The 20415-nt window shown below is 38.1% G+C and overlaps 1 protein-coding gene and 1 long non-coding RNA gene across 3 annotated transcripts; one reads left to right on the top strand and one right to left on the bottom strand.

Moving 5' to 3' along the window:
* Positions 1 to 5797: 5797 nt before the first annotated feature.
* LOC112848325 (uncharacterized) lies at positions 5798 to 7253 on the bottom strand. Of its 2 annotated transcripts, none has more exons than XR_003222415.1 (2): positions 6320 to 7253; positions 5798 to 6263 (listed from the first exon to the last, which is right to left on the bottom strand). It is a non-coding gene; the product is annotated as an uncharacterized LOC112848325 (long non-coding RNA). The 2 variants fall into 2 exon arrangements; XR_003222416.1 differs by having other exon boundaries at positions 5798 to 6235.
* Positions 7254 to 10129: 2876 nt separating this feature from the next.
* LOC100699724 (natterin-3-like) lies at positions 10130 to 14061 on the top strand. The gene is made up of 4 exons (XM_003460177.4): positions 10130 to 10155; positions 10536 to 10676; positions 10968 to 11058; positions 12786 to 14061. The coding sequence occupies exons 3-4, from the start codon at positions 10968 to 10970 to the stop codon at positions 13859 to 13861; spliced, it is 1167 nt and encodes a 388-aa protein (XP_003460225.2). The 5' UTR covers positions 10130 to 10155; positions 10536 to 10676; the 3' UTR covers positions 13862 to 14061.
* The last annotated feature ends 6354 nt before the right edge of the window (positions 14062 to 20415 follow it).

The following is a 20415-nucleotide window of genomic DNA, read 5'->3' as shown; positions in this document are numbered from 1 at the left end:
TCACACCCCTCGTCCTAGCCAGACATAAGGCCTGTGCTCGTGCACAGCTGAACTATGAGTGACTTTTGGCCTAAATGTCACACTCAAATGATGATACTCAAACCATGAAGGAAACTTACTCAAACTGAACATAAATGAAACTTAAGACTTACTCAAAAGGATATAAGTGATAAATGATACAAACTTAACTCTTAGCTCTAAAGAATATAAGGATATAAGGATATAACTCCAGGCATATGTCATGTAAGCAGGTGTGTTGCAATTCCTTTCAGAGCTCCTGTCCTCCTCACCGTGTATTGGCTGATCATAACGCCCGCCAAGAGTTTCTGACCTTCACTTGACCAGGAGCCACAGCTCTTCAATAAGCTCAAATGCAATCATGTATAAAAGATTAAAATCATTTTCATAACACAGGTTTTCCTTCTCAGATCTGCCAATATGTTTGCTCCTCCTAATATAGTCTAAAAGCAACCCCAAGCAAAACAATTTGAACTTTCCCCTATCAGTGATCCCTCTAACTAAGTGTGTGTGTGTGTCTCGTCTGTCTGTGGGTGCACAGAGTGTGCATCTGCTCTCTGAACAGTTTCACTTCTGCAAAAGCATGGCTTGCAGACGCATTTCCTGTCAGCCTGCAGTCAGCTTCTCACCCACTGAAGACTTCAGTATAAGAATACAAAAACATTCAAAAACCTTTAAATTATAAATTCAACTCCACAATTTGAAGTGGTTATAACAACCTGTAATAAAGACTAATATAATACCCATATATTTGAACATCTGAATGCCTCTGAATGCAACATCACTATTAACATGAAATGGTAATGATGATTATAAAAATAGCAGCAAATAATAGCAATAAAATATTTCTCCTCTCGATACCCCCCACCACCTAACCTAACACCCTCTCCCCCCCCCACCGCACAAACACATCCTCCAAACACACACACCCATATTTTGCTCCATTGCGGTTTAATCACACCTCAAACATTTAGTAAACAATTAAGCAAATACAAGTAAACGGCAATAAATTACAGGTAGTAATAAAATATACTACTAACTCTTTTACGCTACGTCCACACCTATACGGGTATTTTTGAAAACGCAGCTGTTTCTATGCGTTTGGGTCTTTCGTCAACACGTAAACGGCGTTGCGATTCACCGAAAACGGAGATTATTTAAAACTCCTTTTCTGCGTTTATGTGTGGACGAGGATTACAGAGTTCGTCACACAACGACAAAGGTATGTGCCTCTGACAGGGGATTTCTTTAAATCACCCTGCCGTTCTTTCTTTAGCCAAGACTCCTGAGTTTAGAAAACACACAAACACTGCAGAAGTTTTTCCTCGCGAGGGGCAGTCACGTACACAGGATCTGCGTCTATTGACTGTCCGCGTCCTTTATTTATACTTTTCTGTGTGAGTGTGTGTGTGTGTGTATGTGTGTGTACAAAGGTAACAACGTCATTTAGAGCCGCGGGTTTTTCCCCTTCACTACATTTGCATGTTCTTCTAATAGAGCTGAGTCTTCACTTCTCTGTTCTCTGAAGACAGGAAGCGGTTAGTAGCTGCACACAAGTTACTAGGTGAAAAGTCACTTAGACATGTCCTTAATAATAAGATAAAGAGATACATTTCATATAGCTGATCATATACAATATTCTCTTAACATTCCCTCCTGTTGATCACGAAGTGAAATGTACAATTCATCAGTGAGTAACTACTTGTCTTTCACATTCTCAGTTACTACATCATTAGTTACACTTCATCTTCATCTGAAAAATAGGAAAAGAAGTCTTCATGATCTTCATAGATTTCAGTACATCTGTGTATGCTGTGAATGATAAACTTATCATCTGTGAAATTACAGCTTTAAACAAAGAATAACATAAGTAAAGAAAAGCAAAATAAAATCAAGAAAAATTCAATGATGATCAACAGTCTCTTTAAAACTTGTTAAAGTTCAGGGCTTCTTCCTGGATCAGGATGTTGATGATGTTGTTGTTGTTGTTGTTGTGCACTTTACAAAAGTCACTCTGAAGGTGGTCGGAAATCAGAATTAGTGCACCTGTCTCAGGTTGTTTCCCATATATGGTTGTGTTAATATGCTCGGCATGTGCGAGCAAACATAACAGTCTTTCTCTGTGGTCTTGTTAAACACATATCTGTATCAAGCATTTTCCATCCAAGGATGGATGTGATCTTGTGTCATGTCCATTAGGTATAAGTTGTCGTACGTCCATCTTCTCTGTCTGCCTCGTGGCTCAGCTGCTGTTGGCATCGGCTGGGGTCCTGTAAGGGTGAGCTTTGTAGTCAAGGTAACCACCAGGGTTCCCCTTCACACCTACACCTGGCTGCCTAAAGTTGATCGGATAGAGATTGGAGTGCGGGCTTACCCTACGGGGGCCCCAAGAACGCACTTACCACCCTCACCCCCGAAACAACCAAGCGTAGGCGCTTCCTCCTCGGTGTCGGGGCTTCTCGGGACCTCAACCTTTTGCAGTGGCTCTGATGTATCCAAGATGGTCTCTCTGCAATTTTACAGGCTGTGGGTGTTGTCAATAACACTTGGTTTCAACCTGCAAGAGACTGGAGAGTCTTACGGCAGTTTATTGTTCAAAACAATATCCTTATTTTCTAGTAGTTTTGCCATCCATTCTGCCAGAGTTGTTTCTCTGACGGATTTTTCTAAAGGTTCACTTGTCACTGAGATTGCATCTGCTTTTTACACTGGATAAATCTATAATCACTAGAGTATAAAAGTGTGTATTAAGGACCTGGACTATCCCCCCCCCCCGAGGACACACGGGTCACCCCATGTGTCACTAATGCTGCTGTTCTGCACAGGGACTTGGGGAATATCGGTTTACCTTCACAAGTCATCAAATCATATTATAGTTGTTATTATATTCGTGCTCCACACTTTAACCATTTCTTCTGTTCTGTAGTTGGTGCGGCTTTCTGTTCATCTTTAAGTACATCAAGTGGTATTTACATAGAGGATGCAGACATTAATGTGTCTACAGTTTGTTGTGCGGCTAACTTAGCTACTTGATCTGCAAAGTTATTGCCTTTAATTATTTCTGATTTATCTTTCTGATGTGCAGCACATTTACACAATGCTAGCTGTTTTGGCAATATAATCACTATATAATCACTTCTAATAGTGTCTTTAGAAGATCTCCATGTTGTGCTGGGTTTCCAGTAGATTTAATCATTCCTCTATGCTGCCAAATGCAAAATGATGTACTGCTAAAAAAAACAAAACAAAAAAAACATACTGACATTCTGTGCGTCTCTCTGTCTGCTTCTTAGACACAGTCAGCTCCTAATATGGGCATGTAGTTCCTGTTCTAAGTCAAAGGTTTTGGGTTCACACGATTTCCTGTCACAGACACACACATTTCCTGTTTTTGCATTAGTTAGTTTTTGCAGACTAATCGAACTCTTTTTCTAACTTTCCATATAGCAACAATAAGTGTCCAGCATTTGGGAGTTGTCTCACATGTGTGAGATAAGACAAAGTTGCTTATTATTCTTTTTTTTTTTTTTTTTAAATTGAAGTCACTGCGTGAGGTACTTAGATGATCAGAGTGTGCCCTAAAACAATGTCAGCTGACTTTTTTACTGCTTCTGCTGCGGCTGCACAGGCCTGCACGTCCATCTACGTGTAAGTAGAAAGGCTTATCATAATCAGACAAAGCCAAAACTGTATTTGTCTGTAATGCCTGTTTCAAGTTACTGAATGCTTCTTCTGCTTTCTTCTTTGTAGATACAACACTACATTTTGACTTAGGGCATGTTAGGCTATTCCTTTTTTTCCAAAGAATTCATACATCTTACATATTTCAAACTTTCAAGTTAGGAAAAAACTTTGCATTGCTTACAGCTCATAACTCATAGCTCTAAAACTCGTCATTGTTAAATCATGTGCCTAATCATTATATGTCACTGTGATCCACAAGTATGATCACAAATTTGTTTTCCAAACTTACAAAACAAACAAACAAAACAAAAACAAATTGCCTATGGCACCAAGGCTTTGCGTTCATATTAATTGAGTGTAAGCTGCTTTCTTCATTGCAAGTATTTGTTACAATAAGGTTTAATTCATGCATCTTATCACTGAGTTCTAAATTCAAACTATCTCACTTCTAATTCATTTCAATAATAATCTCACATGTAACAATTTGTGTATGTGTGTTTTCATTTTGTATTTTCAATCAGAAAAATAAACTCAACCTCTCATACCATCACTCATGGATTTCTTGAATTAAAAGCACTTTCAAACTTTAAAACATCCTACTTTACATCCCAAAAGAAATATATTTCATGCACACTTTTAAATGTTCTAACCTCTTTCAGACGCCATAAATCGTCTCACACACACTGCCTTTTCTCTCAAACTCCCCCCTTTTTCAGTCACTCAGACAAATCACGCAGAGTCACTTGAATCAAATACTGACAGCATTCACACGGTTAAAATCACTCAAAATACGCTTTCATACGAGTATCTTAGACATGCCTTCCATAATCAGAAAGAGCAAGTCAAAAAGGAAAGAAAAAACTGAAACCTCTCATCATCCTCACAGCTTCTCACCACACACACATAACTAAAAATAAAACACACCAGCCTTTATGGCTCAAGATATATACATCTATCAAAATTCAGTCAATTACTATACATCCACACTAGTATATTCAAACTGTATTCATACTCTCGTAATGCAAAACCAGCCTCTTAATTACAGGCATTTAGCAAAATTTTCAAACAATAGTTATAAAGCTCAATAAGACTCTACGCCGAAAGCAACACTCTGCATGCGCGTCACCGCTCCTCATTTGCATTCTCACACACACCGTCTAAAAATAGAATCAGCAGCCAGTGCACTGTTGTGTTGTCTCAAACCTGTAGCTTTAGCTGTTGTATTCAGGGCTTGACCTATTATTTGTTAGTATAGGTTTTCATCTCAACAAAGTCTCATCCAGGATGACAGGTGTACAAACAGGTCAAGTGTCTCTATGCACTTGATTAGATTTGGTATTTTCCTTATTTTCTTCATCTCATATATCATTGTACTGAGTTTGAGCAAACCTTAAGCTTGAATCAGACTACTTTTAACAATCTTCCACCTCACATCATAACTGACTGAGGTGCCTCTTCTTATTTAATATTATGTCATTATTAATGTTATCATTATATTGTTTTTCCTTTATTATAACAGCTATAGTATATTACAATACACTACTTTACTACTAATATACAACAGTATATTAGTTTATATTTTATTATGTATCCATCACGGGTTTGTGTGAATCTGCAGCTTCACACCTTCCCAAGCTGGAGACATTTGCTTTTCCTTGGCTGACCAATGACACAGCCTTAATATACCTTATGCATCTCTCTTTTTTATTTGATATCTTTTCGTGTGAATTATCTGGTTTCATGCATGGTTGTCTTCCCAATTTGTTTCATTTGTACCAATTTACAGGTTGTTATCCTTCCCATTATCTCCTATTATCATGTTGAATACACTAGATAAGCTCTACTTTAATTTAAGTTAACCTTAATTTAACCTTTTGTTTATTCCACTTCATTCCTCTTTCCATGCTTTAAAATACAACTCTTGTGTATGCTTTGATTTCTTTTTAGCATCCTTTTCAGTATTTATTTCTGCTTGGAGGGTTTCTTATAATTTAGTTATACATTATATACATTTTTCCTCCCACTTGGGACAGTTAGGTGTTCTTTGGATTTCTCCATCTATATGTACTAATTTGTCCGGCGCCTGGACATTTTCTCTCTAACCACTGTTCGTCAACAGTGAGTTTTGTGGGCTGATTCCCCATTATCACAGAACTGCAAAGCTTTCTCTGGTACTAAACTCGGGGGTGGTTGCTGACACGCCCTTCTACCTTTCCCCTTTATCACCAGTACTTGAGCTTTTGCAGGATACACAAAGAAAACAATAAAAACAAACAATGGAAGTAGTTCAGCAGCTTATTGTGCTGTAAAATCAACTTACTTCCAAACACATACACACATATACATACACACAAATAGACATTTGCGCGCTAATTTGTCACGAAGTAATTCCGGCTACTTCTGAAACCAGTCTAAATATAATTTATTACGAGGTAATTCCGGCTACCTCTAAAACCAGCCTAAATTTAGTTCCTTCCGGCGAACTCAACCTATTTCACGTGTTTTTTCTTCAGACCCTTGCGGCGGGTTAGACCTATTTAGACCCTTGCGGCGGGTTAGACCTATTTAGACCCTTGCGGCGGGTTAGACCTATTTAGACCCTTGCGGCGGGTTAGACCTATGCGCTTTTCTTTTGTGCACCCGTGCAGTGGGTCAGCCTAATGCGCTATTAATCCTTGCGGCGGATAAGACCTATGCGCTTCTCTTTTGTGCACCCGTGCAGTGGGTCAGCCTAATGCGCTATTAATCCTTGCGGCGGATAAGACCTATGCGCTTCTCTTTTGTGCACCCGTGCAGTGGGTCAGCCTAATGCGCTATTAATCCTTGCGGCGGATAAGACCTATGCGCTTCTCTTCTAAACCCTTCCGGCGGTTTAAAACCAAAAAGTGTTTTCTCACCCTCAGTCGTCTTTTGCTGGTTGTTCAGGTCATCTGGATCCCAACGTCGTGGACCAGTACTATTACACCGGCCTGGACCCGAATTTGTCTTACGTCCCAGGTCTTTCACCTCTACCTGGAGAGGGCTGTCGACAGACTTCGGTGCTGGTTTACCCACGGCGTCAGGATGCAGAAGTCAGACCTTATTGGAGTCACAGAAACGAGTCTGCTGTTTCCATCTCTAGGTTCGAAGGACCAATTTAAATGACAGGGGATTTCTTTAAATCACCCTGCCGTTCTTTCTTTAGCCAAGACTCCTGAGTTTAGAAAACACACAAACACTGCAGAAGTTTTTCCTTGCGAGGGGCAGTCACGTACACAGGATCTGCGTCTATTGACTGTCCGCGTCCTTTATTTATACTTTTCTGTGTGAGTGTGTGTGTGTGTGTATGTGTGTGTACAAAGGTAACAACGTCATTTAGAGCCGCGGGTTTTTCCCCTTCACTACATTTGCATGTTCTTCTAATAGAGCTGAGTCTTCACTTCTCTGTTCTCTGAAGACAGGAAGCGGTTAGTAGCTGCACACAAGTTACTAGGTGAAAAGTCACTTAGACATGTCCTTAATAATAAGATAAAGAGATACATTTCATATAGCTGATCATATACAATATTCTCTTAACAGCCTCTTTTCACGTCACGCTGTGCGCCACGTTGTTGTTTACATGAGATGAATTGCAGAATGGCAGATAACTCAGATTAACAGTAACAGTATTTTGTCTCTTACACGCTTACATATACACACGCAGTTACTGTCCCTCCATTTAGAAAGGCAGAGGCGTCACAGTGTGATTATTTTACGTGTAGTTGTTTTTTTTCCTGTGTAATAATATTCAACATTGCTATCAATACATTTTTCAAAAAATGCCTCTCTGTGCAAAATGGGTTCAAAAACAAAAACAGCTGTGGGATACTGTTTGTCTGTGATTTGAACCGGGGGAACAAATTACGGCAGGATCAGCCTGATATTATTTGTATCTCGCTGTAACTTTACTGCATAAAGAGCTAACATGTCCAAAATGTCAGGAGTAGTTAGTCATTACAAGAAGTGTTTGTGAACTAAAAATCAAGAATGTGGGATACCGTTTGTCCGTGATTTGGAGAGCCCAGCACGTGCTGGGAAAACTAATTTTGCAGGGGAGACCTACCTTGGCACTTGTGCAGGTGAAGCCAAAGGGAAGATATGCTTCACCATATTTTCTAGTCTTTGGCTTGGAAGGAAGTTGGTTTGGAAACACATTTGGCGATGCTTCATCTCCTGCTTTGCGTTTGTGTGGGAGCCCCGTGCTAGCAGTGTCCAAGCCTTCTTTTTTTCTTTTTTCTTTTCTTTTAATACCGCCCCCCCCCCCCCCCCCCCCCCCCGCAATGGGGCGGGCCCCACACTTTGGGAACCTCTGGATTAAAGGAAGTTTGCTGTGTAGTAGTACAGTGTTAAAAGCACTTTATGAATGTATGTATGCTTTAAATGTTTTGGTCAGTAAGACTAGAAAAGAGCTACTTCATCAATAAAGTTTAACCTATTTTAAGCAATGAGGGGAAAGTCAGTGAAAATGCCTTATGCATCACTGAACAGATTTCTGAGTTTTGTTAGTCACAGGAGAATCTGATGGGTTATAATCGTTTTTCAAATATATTAAGGTTAGGTGGTGTGTGTAAAATATAGTTTTTTATTTTTTTAACATCTCCTGTGGTATATAAAATATATAACATATTTCATATGTAGGCTTTGTCTAAATGTAAATGTTTAAGATCAGTAAGTACAAATAGGCAACATATTTTAGGCTTTCATATAATATTCTTATATAACAATAAAAATAGTTCGCACTCAACAGGAAATAAACAGGATTAGTTGGTCCTAAGATTCCTTATTTATTAATGATGCCTAAATACAGACCTTAATAGCTGGTAATAAACCTCAGACTCTGTTGCTATTGGTGTCCACGTGATTGTGCAGGAATGATGAAGCTGTGGTGTTTCTGAACATAAATATAGAAGCTGTGGCAGCGTAATGTCTCAGGTTGTGAAAATCTGTCCGTTCACAATGAAACTGACACAGATTAGGAGGATGCAATAAAGACTTTCTTTCAACATTGCCGTTATCTGTGTGTACAACCCAAAGAGAAAACAAAACCAAAGGTTTGACTTAAAGTCTGATAAGAACGGACTGATAAACAGAGTTTAATGGGAGACTTTCTCTTTGACTAAAGAATGAATGGTGTTTGTTGTTTTTCTCAGAATCACTTATAACATGTGCTCTGTGCTCCACATCAGACATATGAGATTTCACTTTGAATCAAATGTAAACTAAATAAAAAGTCTGACTACTGAAGCTGCAACAATTTTGTATTATGTAATGATGTAAAAATAATCTAGATAAAATGAACACAAAAGGATTAAGATAAACTATGACAATGGACATAATGTTTATGTTTATTTATTAGTTTTTGGTAGCACTAATTATCTTTATCCTTGTGAACACACGGCATGATGACCTTCGGGAAGTTTCATGTTGAGTGTGGAGGCAGGAAGAAGATTAAGGCTACGTCCACACTAATGCGTTTTCGTTTGAAAACGCATCTTTTTCGCTCATGGAAAACGCATACATTTGAAAAGAAACTTTCTAAAACGATGACGCATATTATTCATATGACGCAGTCATGTGACCAATTAAACTAAGATATTTATACACCAGTTGTTTGATTTCTGTCAAATTTGACAGTCCTATTAAATATTAATATCAGTTTGTACATGCTTCAGATAGCTGTACTTCAAATTCTTTAAGTCTCACTCGCTTTTGCAACTTTGTACTTTTGTGTTACTCACAGCAACAACTCCGCCTCATTGTTAGTCCATTTAAAAAAACTCGGTGCTTTTACTCGACATTTTGCTGCGACGTTTCAAAGAGTCGGAAAGTAAATAAGTGGCAGACAGAAGTGAGGCAGGTCGAATCTTCTTGCGTTTCACTCCTGCGCTGTACTGGAACATAAGCCTTTTAGTCCGTTTCAATGTGGATGCGCAACTCCGTGAAAACATCTGAAAACGATAGTGTGGACGCGGAGCGTTTTCAGACAAAAATGCCGTTTTCAAATCTATCCGGGCTAGTGTGGACATAGCCTAAGACCCACCGGTGTTCTGAGAAACCATCCTACTCTGACAAATCGTCCTACCCATATTATAATTTGACGGTGACTTGTGACTAAACCCTAACCCTAACCAGAACCCTAACCATAACCATAACCTTAAGAAGTATTCTGGATGGGTAAGTGAAAACGAAGTTAATCCGGCGTTGGTGTTGTAATATTTGTGTATGTAAATGTCACCTAAATATTTCTCTTTGTTGGGTAAATATTGTTACAGCTTATAAAATAATCCTACAGGAGGCCACGTGTGTTTTTATATGACTGGACCAGATTAAGATCAGGGCCGAGACAAAGTCCAGGTTTGTAGGGTGTTTTTCAGTGACTCAGCCACATGGTATCCACACTATCTACTGCATGAAGGGATGGACGCTGCTGTGATAGTGAGTAGCTCTTATTGTGTTCAAATTCAAGTTTTGCATCAGATTATGCATATAAAATAATATTATTAAATATTAATATGATTGGTAGTATGGTGTAGTTCAATTGCGTGTTTTGGGGATTGTGTGAGAACATTAAAATACATTCGTAAGTGTAAAAAACATTTTAAAATTCACCTTTTAAATATTTATGATATTAACAAACAACAAGACACTAAACAGAGAATCATAGAACTTTAATAATCATGTATGTACAATACAGAGAAGATATTTCAAGTGAAAATAATCAAATGTCAAAAAGAGGAAATATAAAGTTTGAATGATTTTTTGGTGTATCACGGTAGAATGACTCTTTTGTTAATCGTGTTCCTGTGACTGTCCAGCACAAGATGGTGTGAAGTATTGTCCAGTACTGACTGTAACCGTGACAACATGCTCCTTCCTGAAACCTCTGAAGAATAGAGAGAGAGAAAAAAAAGACAAGCAGCAAGAGAGAGATCACAGCAAAGACGTAAAAGGAAAAGGTAAATGTATAAAGTGAATCTTTTAAAAAAAATTCTGATTTAAAACTTACAATTGGTGAATACAAGGCTTTGCATTTCTGAGGAAATGGAAACAAATAAGGTGGCATTTTGAAAAAATGTGTTTGCAAATGTAAAACTTCATTAATTAAATATTTAACAGTATACTGAAGAGTTTTTTTTTCCAAAGTGAAATATTTTAATAGAGCTAACCTGAGCACTGAGGTCCAGATTTTTTTTAATGTAGTTTTAAACTGCTGGTAACTAAGACTGATTTTGTTCTATCATATTCAGATGTATCTATGGGTGTTGTTGCTGTTGACTCTGTGGGTTCTGTCCTCAGCGAGTCTTCATGACATTGATAACTCCATAGAGCAGAGAAATGGTAAAAAAAAACTGCTGTTCTATTAATTTTACATTTCATTCCTTAAATGTCTGAAAAATGAAATGTCTTATAAACCAAAAGACATCACATCAAAACTATTTTAAAAGGATTTATAATAAACGGAAGCCCATCTCCTTCATATATGTTCAAGACTTTAGGTCTTAAATAAGACCTCAGAAATACAACATCCAGTCTATTAATAAAGATGAAAGGGTGATCAATAAACTGAAATATATTACCAGAATAATAAAACTAGAGATGGCACGATACCACTTTTTTATGTCCGATACCGATACCGATATCATAAATTTGGATATCTGCCGATACCGATATGAATCCGATATTGTGTTTTTTAATCAATAAAACTGTTTTTTTTAATATCTTGCTGCATTTTGTATAAGTTCATACTCAAGTTTAAATAAACAACAACACTAAAGCTATTCTGTTATACCTGTGTGTAAAAAATACACTGCACACAAAATATTTCATAGTTCAGCAACACTGATCAATTTAATAAACCTTACCTAACTTAAAACCTAACTTAAACCTACTCCATCCTCCCTATTCTGGTATTTTAAAGAGTACTTAGCAGAAATATTAAGCAACCTAACTAATAGGGTTGCAAACTCCCAGCAAAAAAAAAAAAAAAATAGGGAACCACCCACCCTCCACCTCATGATGCTTAATCGATGTAATAAACTTTAATTTGATGCAGGGTGAAAAAAAATGCACAGAAACAAATTATTTTTCAAGAATAATTAAATAGATTCAACATCTTTCTTCAACAGAATTGCAGAATTCACAGACGGTACCTTCCCAAAGGAAAAAGTACTATAGCTTACTAGGGTATATAGACTTAAGAGTTACTATATATAGTAATGGACTTCTATACATTTTACATCAGAGTAAAACTTTGGGTGTAAGATTCAGATAATTATTTATTAAAAGCTACATATTTTAAATGAGAATAAGAAAGAAAAGTATGTCTTTGTGCCCCCTTTTCCCTGTTCATGCCCTATCGGCCCCCCCTGGCTGCACTTTGCTAGATCCGCCCCTGCACAGTTACCAGCCGTCAGCTACGTAGAAAAGGATCCTGGTGTAGAAAGTAATATTAAATAAATTCTAACAACAGCTTATCAAGCTTAAACGTGCTGCTGTTGTTCAGCCGCTGGTTTCCTCTTTCTGGTGAGAAGTGGGCCAAAAACAAAGAAGAGAGACGGACTCGCGACAGAAAAGCCGATCAGCTGATCGTTAAGCAGTTTCACGATTGAAGTAGCGGCAGGAAGGTGAGGGAGAGAGAGAGAGGCAGTCGCTCCATATATCGGTTGTTAAGCTTAACATGGGAATGCTTTACAAACATTCAGAGATGAACTTACACACTTGCTTTACTTCTCTCTGGGATAACTTCCTCGGAGATGAAATGCTGGTTTGGTAGCGAGGCTACAAATACACACAGCCGCTCTATCACATGAGGCATACTGCTGCAAGTGCTACGGTTATGAGCCGAGTTACGCCGTGTCGCAAGTTTTGTGAGATGCTTTTTTGATATTTAATGGATCGGATTACATTTTTTATTTTTCGCCGATATCCGATCCAGTAATTTAGGTCAGTATCGGACCGATACCGATACGTAATATCGGATCGGTCCATCTCTAAATAAAACCAAGCAGGGAGCTCAATGTTTTTGTCTTTCTCCTTTTCTTTCTTTTCTTCACTGGTGAACTCAGATGCAACTTGGATTCCTGGGAAATCGGCTAACAGATCGATGCTAACAGACCAACCTCTTAGTGTTACTAAGTTCAGACAGAGGAGGCCAGTTCATTCTTCTTCCTTTAAGACTACCATTGACACCAACCTGGAGTGGATCACCTTTAAACATGCTATTCCCAACACTGCAGTCTCAATTTACAACAGAAATTTTCATCGCACTGATTATGTCTGCAAATACAAGTGTGACACAGGCTTTTATACCCCCAAAGAGGGTCCTTATTGTTTCTTTGCTCGCAAAAACAGAGTATACAGAGGATTTCCTTTTGAGCTACTGGTCAACAGAGACAACTTTGAGATTCTGGAGTGGAAGGATAATTCGTCTGGTAAGGTGCCCAAGAATTCAGTCTCGACCTGTCCAGGCGAACAAATATATGTAGGAATGAACAAATATGGACTTGGGAATGTGTCCACTAAAGAAAAGGCCTTCTACCTGCCCTGGAAGGGTAAAGTATATACGTACACATCCTACAAGGTCCTGACCACCAATGAAAATATAGTCAGCCAACAGATTGATGATGTCAGGTACAACATTGACAACGCTAAAATTCTCCAATATCCTCCTGAGGTCATGCGTCAAACAACCATCAGCAACTATGAATGTCAACCAGTAGTGAAAACAAGTTCCATCTCAAAGACAAGTCAGGTGGAGCGCAGGTGGGACACTACTTCTTCTGTTGCAGTTACTGTTACTACAAGCATTGAAGCTGGTATCCCTGACGTCTTTTCTGCAAGTATTGAGATCAGCACGGAGGTGTCGTTTGGATTGACTATAGGAACTACTGTGACAGAGAGCGTCACTGATACTGTGTCTGTGGAGGTCACTGTGCTACCAAACCAATCCTGTGTCATTAATATGCTCCGGTACAAATACAAAGTCAACATCCCATTCACAGGACGCCTCAGACGCACTTACGGTAATGGGAACATCCGAATAACATCCATTACTGGGAAATATAATGGCATTCAGGTGGGAGAAGTCCGGGCTGTGGTGAATCGATGTGAACCTCTGGATGGATCTAAGCCTTGTCCATGAAATCAACAAACCTCAGTATGATGTCTGGTGATGTCTAATGTGTTTTTAGCCATCAAACTCCTCTTCTTGTTGAATTTGAATGAAATTATTTTAGCTGTTTACGGTAGAAGAATGTCATTAAACAGAAAATGAATACAATTATACAATGTTATGTTTATCACTTATTTATGATAATATGTATTAGCGGAAAATGAAAAGTGTTACTGACTGTCAACTTAACTGACCTTAAAATGTCAGTTTCAATAAAACTGTGTCTAAACTAATAAATCTAGTAGTAAACTAGTCTTAGAAATGTTTTAGTATAAAAATAAATTTTCAGTTTAACTTTTTAAATGTGATCTTTAATCATATGTACACTGATAGTGATAGCAGTGATGATGATGATGTAGGTGGTGGTGACGTAGATGACGTCTTGCCTATGACGTCTGTATCATATAAAACTCACTGTATGTATTCTATTGATGTTTTTTTGCTATTCATTTTTAATGTTTCTTGATTTTAATGTTAATATAAAGCACTTTGAAGTGTGTCGTACATAAAAATGTGCTACATAAATAAACCTGCCTTGCCTCAAAGGTATATTTCCATATAAATGTTGTGGACTTCAGTGTTATGAGTAACATAGTAAATAAGAAAAAGATTTTTATTTAAATACCGCTTTTCACAGATAAAAATCAGAAAGTGCTTCACAATACAAAGAATGAAAATACAACATATAACAACGTAAAACAATAAAATACAAACTAAAAACAACAAATTAATTGAAAGCTTGTCTATATAAAAATGTCTTCAGCTGCTTTTGAAAATAATCAGTGGAGTCAGTACAGCGTATAAACAGTGGAAGGGAATTCCACAACTGCGGTGTCACGGTCTGGAAGGCCTGATCACCACGAGTTTTAAATCGAGTGCGTGGGGCCACCAGCAGACTCTGACCTGATGACCTTAGAGCTCGGGAAGATGAATCCGTTTTCAGCATGTCAGCTATATATGGAAGCCCGTTTCCGCCACTAACACACAAAAAAAAAAATATCCATAACTCAAAATTTTGAGTTACCTTTCTCGAAATTTCCACCTATTAACTAATTTTGAGTTATTGACTCAAACTTTTGAGAAAAGTAACTTGAAATTTTGAGTTAGCTCTGCCAATCAGTAATCAGAAGGATATGGCGCAGAGGAATGCGCACTCAAAACTGGATTGCAAAAACTTGGCGCTTTCTAGAGTACGTTTGCTTATATTAACGCCATGTGATTCAGTTAATGACACAAGGATGTCATCATTTTTGAAGCCACGCTGAAAATAATCAGCAATTTGTGCATTCATGACTGGCTGTAATACTAATAGCTTAGCTGTAGCATTTGTAGCTGAGGGCTTCAGCTTCTGGGTAACAAGGAAATGACGTCATTCACGTAGATTACTGATTGGCAGAGCTAACTCGAAATTTCGAGTTATGGATACTGTTTTTTTTTAGTGGCGGGAACAAGCTTCCATAGGTATATACTGGGAAGTTAAAAGTTAGAACTAAAATTTTAAAATGAAACCTCAGTAACCTCATCAGTATTTAATTCACCTACAAACTTAACAAATTGTCTCAACAAATTAAAAGGTACAATTTCTAAACATTTTACATAAATGTAGTATATTAGATCTGTCTTGGTGTCTTAGAACATGAGACATGCTCTTGAGAGAGTTTAGTATTGCCAGATGCACAGTGTTCTGATGAGACAAAAGGCACAGCACATCAACAGCAGCAGCACATAAACCTCCCCGTAACATGAAGCATGGTATGGGCATGTGTCAGTGGCTCACAGCCTCTTGCAATGAAAAATTTGGTATAATTGTAATTAAGGACTTAAATGGTCATGTATTTTTAAGAAAGATCTAGTCAGTGTTTTTGCCTTAACACAGATAAGGCAAGATATTGATAAATCATATTGTAGAATAAATTATTCAAAACTCTTCCATACTTACTGATGGCTACTGACTATACTGATTAGGGATGGGTACGGCACCGGTTCTGACATAAACGGTAGTAACCAGACCGAAAAGCAGCGCACATTTCGGTGCTTTATTTCGGTGCTTTTTTTTTCCTGAGCCAATTCTAGCCAATCATTTTACGTTTCCGAGGATAGTAGGCGGGGCCAGGTACGTACGTTCTTTTAGAGCAGAGCTACAGATTAAAAATGCCGAAGGCAAAGCGATCAAAAGTCTGGCTGTACTTCACAGCAAAAGATGCAAACTCAGCAGCCTGCAACAAGTGCTTTAAGCTGATACTGTGATACTGTGCAAAGGAGGTAACACCTCAAATCTGATGAAACACCTGGCAACGCATAGCGTTTTTTTTTTTAAAGCCGAGAAATGCGCCGTGTTTGATAGCTTGCTGCTAGACCTCACACCGAGCACATCTACTGCGGGTGTGGTGCCTGTTATCGGACCCGGAGTTAGCAACATCCCCCAAAAACCCGAAGAGTAGAGTCCTGGCCCCTAGCCCTGCCAGCATAGCAGAAATGATGACGGATGATGATGGCAGCAGCAGCCGTTCTTCTCTGCGTGAGTAGCTTCATGTTGTTCGTGTGCAATTAACGTTGAGTACGCTAACCACATTATTACATTAATGCATGTAAGGTGAACTAGCAAACACCGTCGTAGTTACATGCGGCTGTCTTCTTGTTTGATGGCAGATACTCCCTTCACCCTGGCCAAAAAGGCTAAAATGACCAAAGAAAAAGTGGAAAATAGTTAAACATGAGAGGTTTTTGGACAAAGTTTGTGTTTTTTCCATTGTTTAAGCACTGCTTCCAGCCAAGAGTGAGACCATATATGCCCTATAGCTGCAGAAAAGGCTAACGTTATCTTTTTACAAAAAAACAGCTAAACATGAAAGGTTTTTGGATCAATTTTGTGTTCCCCATTCTTTAAGCACCGGTTTGAGCACCGTTTAAGCACCGGCACCGTTTCAAAAGTACCGGTTTGGCACCGGTATCGGATAAAACCTAAACGATACCCATCCCTAATACTGATGGAGTTTGTAGAATCTAAAAAAATAAGTCCATTTACCTGTACCTTTACCTGTGCTTAAGACATGTGCCATCATGGTCCTGAGTAACTTTGACCCAGCTTTCTTAGTTTTTTGTGTTTTTGTTAGTTTATTCTATGGTTTCTGGGTTGTTCTTGTTCTTGTGCCGTGGTTCCGTTCGTGTTTTATTCTGTTATGTTTGCCATGTTTCCATGTCTCCCTCGTGCTCCTCAGTGTTCTCTTCCCTCTCCAGTTTGCGTCTCTGTATTTCCTGCTTTATTGTGAAGGTCCGTGTCTTATGTCAGTGTTTCTAGTTTTGTTTCCCCTTGTCTCGTTATGTCCAATTAATCGCAGCCGTGTCTCCCTCCTGTCTCCCATTCCCTGATTGCCCTGTGTGTATTTAAGCCCTTTTCTTGTGTGCGTTGCTGGTTTGTCTGTTCTTTCCCTGCATCATTCTGTGTTATTACCCCGTGTCGCCCTGCATCGCCATTTAAGGTTTCAGCTTTGTTTTGTTAGTTTTTTCCAGTTTAGGTTTGGTCTGGGAAAAGGAGTTTTTGGACTTGTTGTATTTTCACCTTTTCAGTGAGTTTTACACTGTGTAGGAATCAGGGAGGAATCGCCACAGGAGCCACAGTGCCTGGGATTTGTTGATAATCATGTTTTATCCCTTCACTGTAAATAAAGTTCACTGCTCTTCACCATCAGAGTCCTGCCTTTTGGGTCCTACTTCTCCGCAACTCCATGGTCTACCATCGCAGTCCCTGATGTTTGCATGTCATTTGCATAACACAAAAGCTTCTAATTAACAACCAGTAATTCTTAAAGACCCAGTCATCAGTGTCATCATGTAGCTGCTGTGGTGAGCAATTGATGAGGTTTCAGTGCCATCTGCTGCATTAAATGAAAATGCCCAACAAGAAAACCAGGTACAAGAACAGTTTTCACAAACGTTTGTGAAAAATCAAAAATTGATTTAAACAGTTTATTCTTGGTAAGTCCACATGTAATTATTTATTACTACATGCGCAGGGACAAGGGAGAGATTGTGGCTCTTTTTTTACTTTATCAAGTTACCTTTACTTTTAATTTTGAGGCCAAAGTTTCTTTTGTGTTACTTTTGATATTTTAGGCTTCTGATAGGTGATTTTATTTTGAGTCTGATTTAAAGCTAAGAGGGTCACAGTTTTTCGTGATTTTGTCTAAAGGTAAATGTATAAGATCACCAAGTACAAATAGGCACCACATTTTAGGCTTTTATATAAAATTCTTATATAACAATAAAAATTGTTTGCAATCAACAGGAAATAAACAGGAATAAAATTGGTCCCAAGATTCCTTATTTATTACTGATACTAAATACAGACATTAGAAACCTTTAACAAACTTCAGACTCTGGTACTATTGGCAAGGTTATTATCGTTAACGAAAACTAACGAAATAACGAAAACTAGAAGTGAAAAAACATTTTCGTTAACGGAAATAAAAATAAAAACAAAAAAAGCAAAACTAACTAAAACTGTAATGAGTGTTCACAAAACTAACTAAAATTAACTGAATTTATTGCAAAAATGTGTTTAGTTTTCGTTGATGTGTGCGTGTCATACAATAGTCAAGGGTGAAAAAGAAGTTTAGTTTCCAGGTTTTTTTCTTGCTGTGTCTCATTATGCCAGCAGGTGGCAAGTACGTTAGTCGCGTCGTCTGTGTTGCTGCTCCGTCCACGCGCAGAATCATGTCAGGAAAAGTCTGGAGAAAGCGCCAGCTTCCAATTTGGGATTACTTTGAATATGACTGTGTTTTGGATAAAGCAAGTGTCTTGTAGTGGAAAGAGACAAATTATGAGGGACATTTCTAAAGGGAAAAAAAATCCCACAAACCTTAAAGTGCACTTGAAAAGCTCACACAAGAAGGCTAACCTAGTTTACCTGGAGAAGGTAAGGGGCACGCCCAACCCTCATCCCCAGAAACAGAAGCTAACCCCAGGCAAGGCAGCGTGATGCATCCCGAGACAACAGGACTGGGATATCTACATAACTGTGTGAGTCAATTGCCTTAACACCCGGTGCTGCAAGAGTTAATAGTCTCATTGGGGCCAAGATATACATTTTATAGTTGCCTGGTATCAGTGGTTGTTCATCTGCCTTTATTTATTTATTTATTTAAAGAACCCATAGGTGGGAATGTGAGTTGTCTGTCTCTGCATGTTAGCCCTGCGACAGACAGGCGACCTGTCCAGGGTGCAGGGTATGGTAGCTGGAATAGCAACATACCCAAGGATAAGCAGAAGAGAATGACTGATATGATGAAACTGGGATTTTGTTACACTTTATTGCAAACACAACTAAAACTATAACTGAAACTAATCAAAACTAAACTGAAACTAAGGATTTTCCAAAAAATAAAAACTAAACTAAACTAGCAAACAATTGGTAAAAACTAATTAAAACTAATATAAAATTGAAAATCTGAAGTCAAAACGAAATAAAAAAAAAAAAAACTAATGAAAATTGCAAAACTATTAAAACCCTGACTATTGGTGTTCATGTGATGATGCTGTGGTGTTTCTGAACATACTAGATTTAGAAGCTGTAGCAGCGTAATGTCTCAGGTTGTGAAAATCTGTCCGTTCACAATGAAACTGACACAGATTAGGAGGATGCAATAAAGACTTTCTTTCAACATTGCCGTTATCTGTGTGTACAACCGAAAGAGAAAACAAAACCAAAGGTTTGGCATAAAGTCTGATAAGAACAGACTGATAAACAGAGTTTAATGGGAGACTTTCTCATTGTTTAAAGAATGAATGGTGTTTGTTGTTTTCTCAGAATCACTTATAACATGTGCTCTGTGCTCCACATCAGACATATGAGATTTCACTTTGAATTAAATGTAAATAAATAATAAGTCTGACTATTGAAGCTGCAACAGATTTTGTATTATGTAATGATGTCAAAATAATCTAGACATAATAAATAGTTGGTGGGAAAAGGATAAAGATAAACTATTGTGTATATTGACATTATGTTTATCTATTAGTTTGATATTTTTGGTAGCACTAATTATCTATATCTTCATGAACACACTGCATGATGACCATCAAGAAGTTTTATGATGAGTGTGGAGGTAAGAAGAAGACTAAGATCCATCGGGATTTAGATCTTCTTCTTTTGACTGTATTCTCTGGGCGGTCACCAGATCTGCCTCCATCTCACATTATCATCTGTCACAGCAACCCTGCATGTCTTCCTTCACTACATCCATAAAATGTTCAGCCACATTTTTTTTAGGTAAGTTGTAGTTCCTGGTAACAATACCATGATTTGATTATTGAGAAGTGAGAAGAAAAGCAGAAACCATAAAACATTAGATAAACAAACAACAGAGAGATGAGATGTGGGCATGTAAAAGGTAAACACAGGGCTTAAAGCAATAAAATAGGATCAGAAAGTCAAGGCTTGCTGAAAGATTAATAATGCACAATATGACGTTTGTATAGTTTACAGAATGTAAAAGACATTTGTTAGAGCAATAAAACCATATTCT

This window comes from Oreochromis niloticus, linkage group LG12 (assembly GCF_001858045.2).
Source record: "Oreochromis niloticus isolate F11D_XX linkage group LG12, O_niloticus_UMD_NMBU, whole genome shotgun sequence".
In the NCBI taxonomy this organism is placed as follows: domain Eukaryota; kingdom Metazoa; phylum Chordata; class Actinopteri; order Cichliformes; family Cichlidae; genus Oreochromis; species Oreochromis niloticus.
This window is presented reverse-complemented; position numbering and strand designations above follow the sequence as displayed.

What these genes read in the sequence shown, in the direction of transcription:
- LOC100699724 (XM_003460177.4), top strand. Translation starts at nt 10,968, where the DNA reads ATGTATCTATGGGTGTTGTTGCTGTTGACTCTGTGGGTTCTGTCCTCA. An exon ending in CTCCATAGAGCAGAGAAATG is followed by an intron (nt 11,059 to 12,785) that starts GTAAAAAAAAAC and finishes TGGTGAACTCAG; the next exon opens with ATGCAACTTGGATTCCTGGG.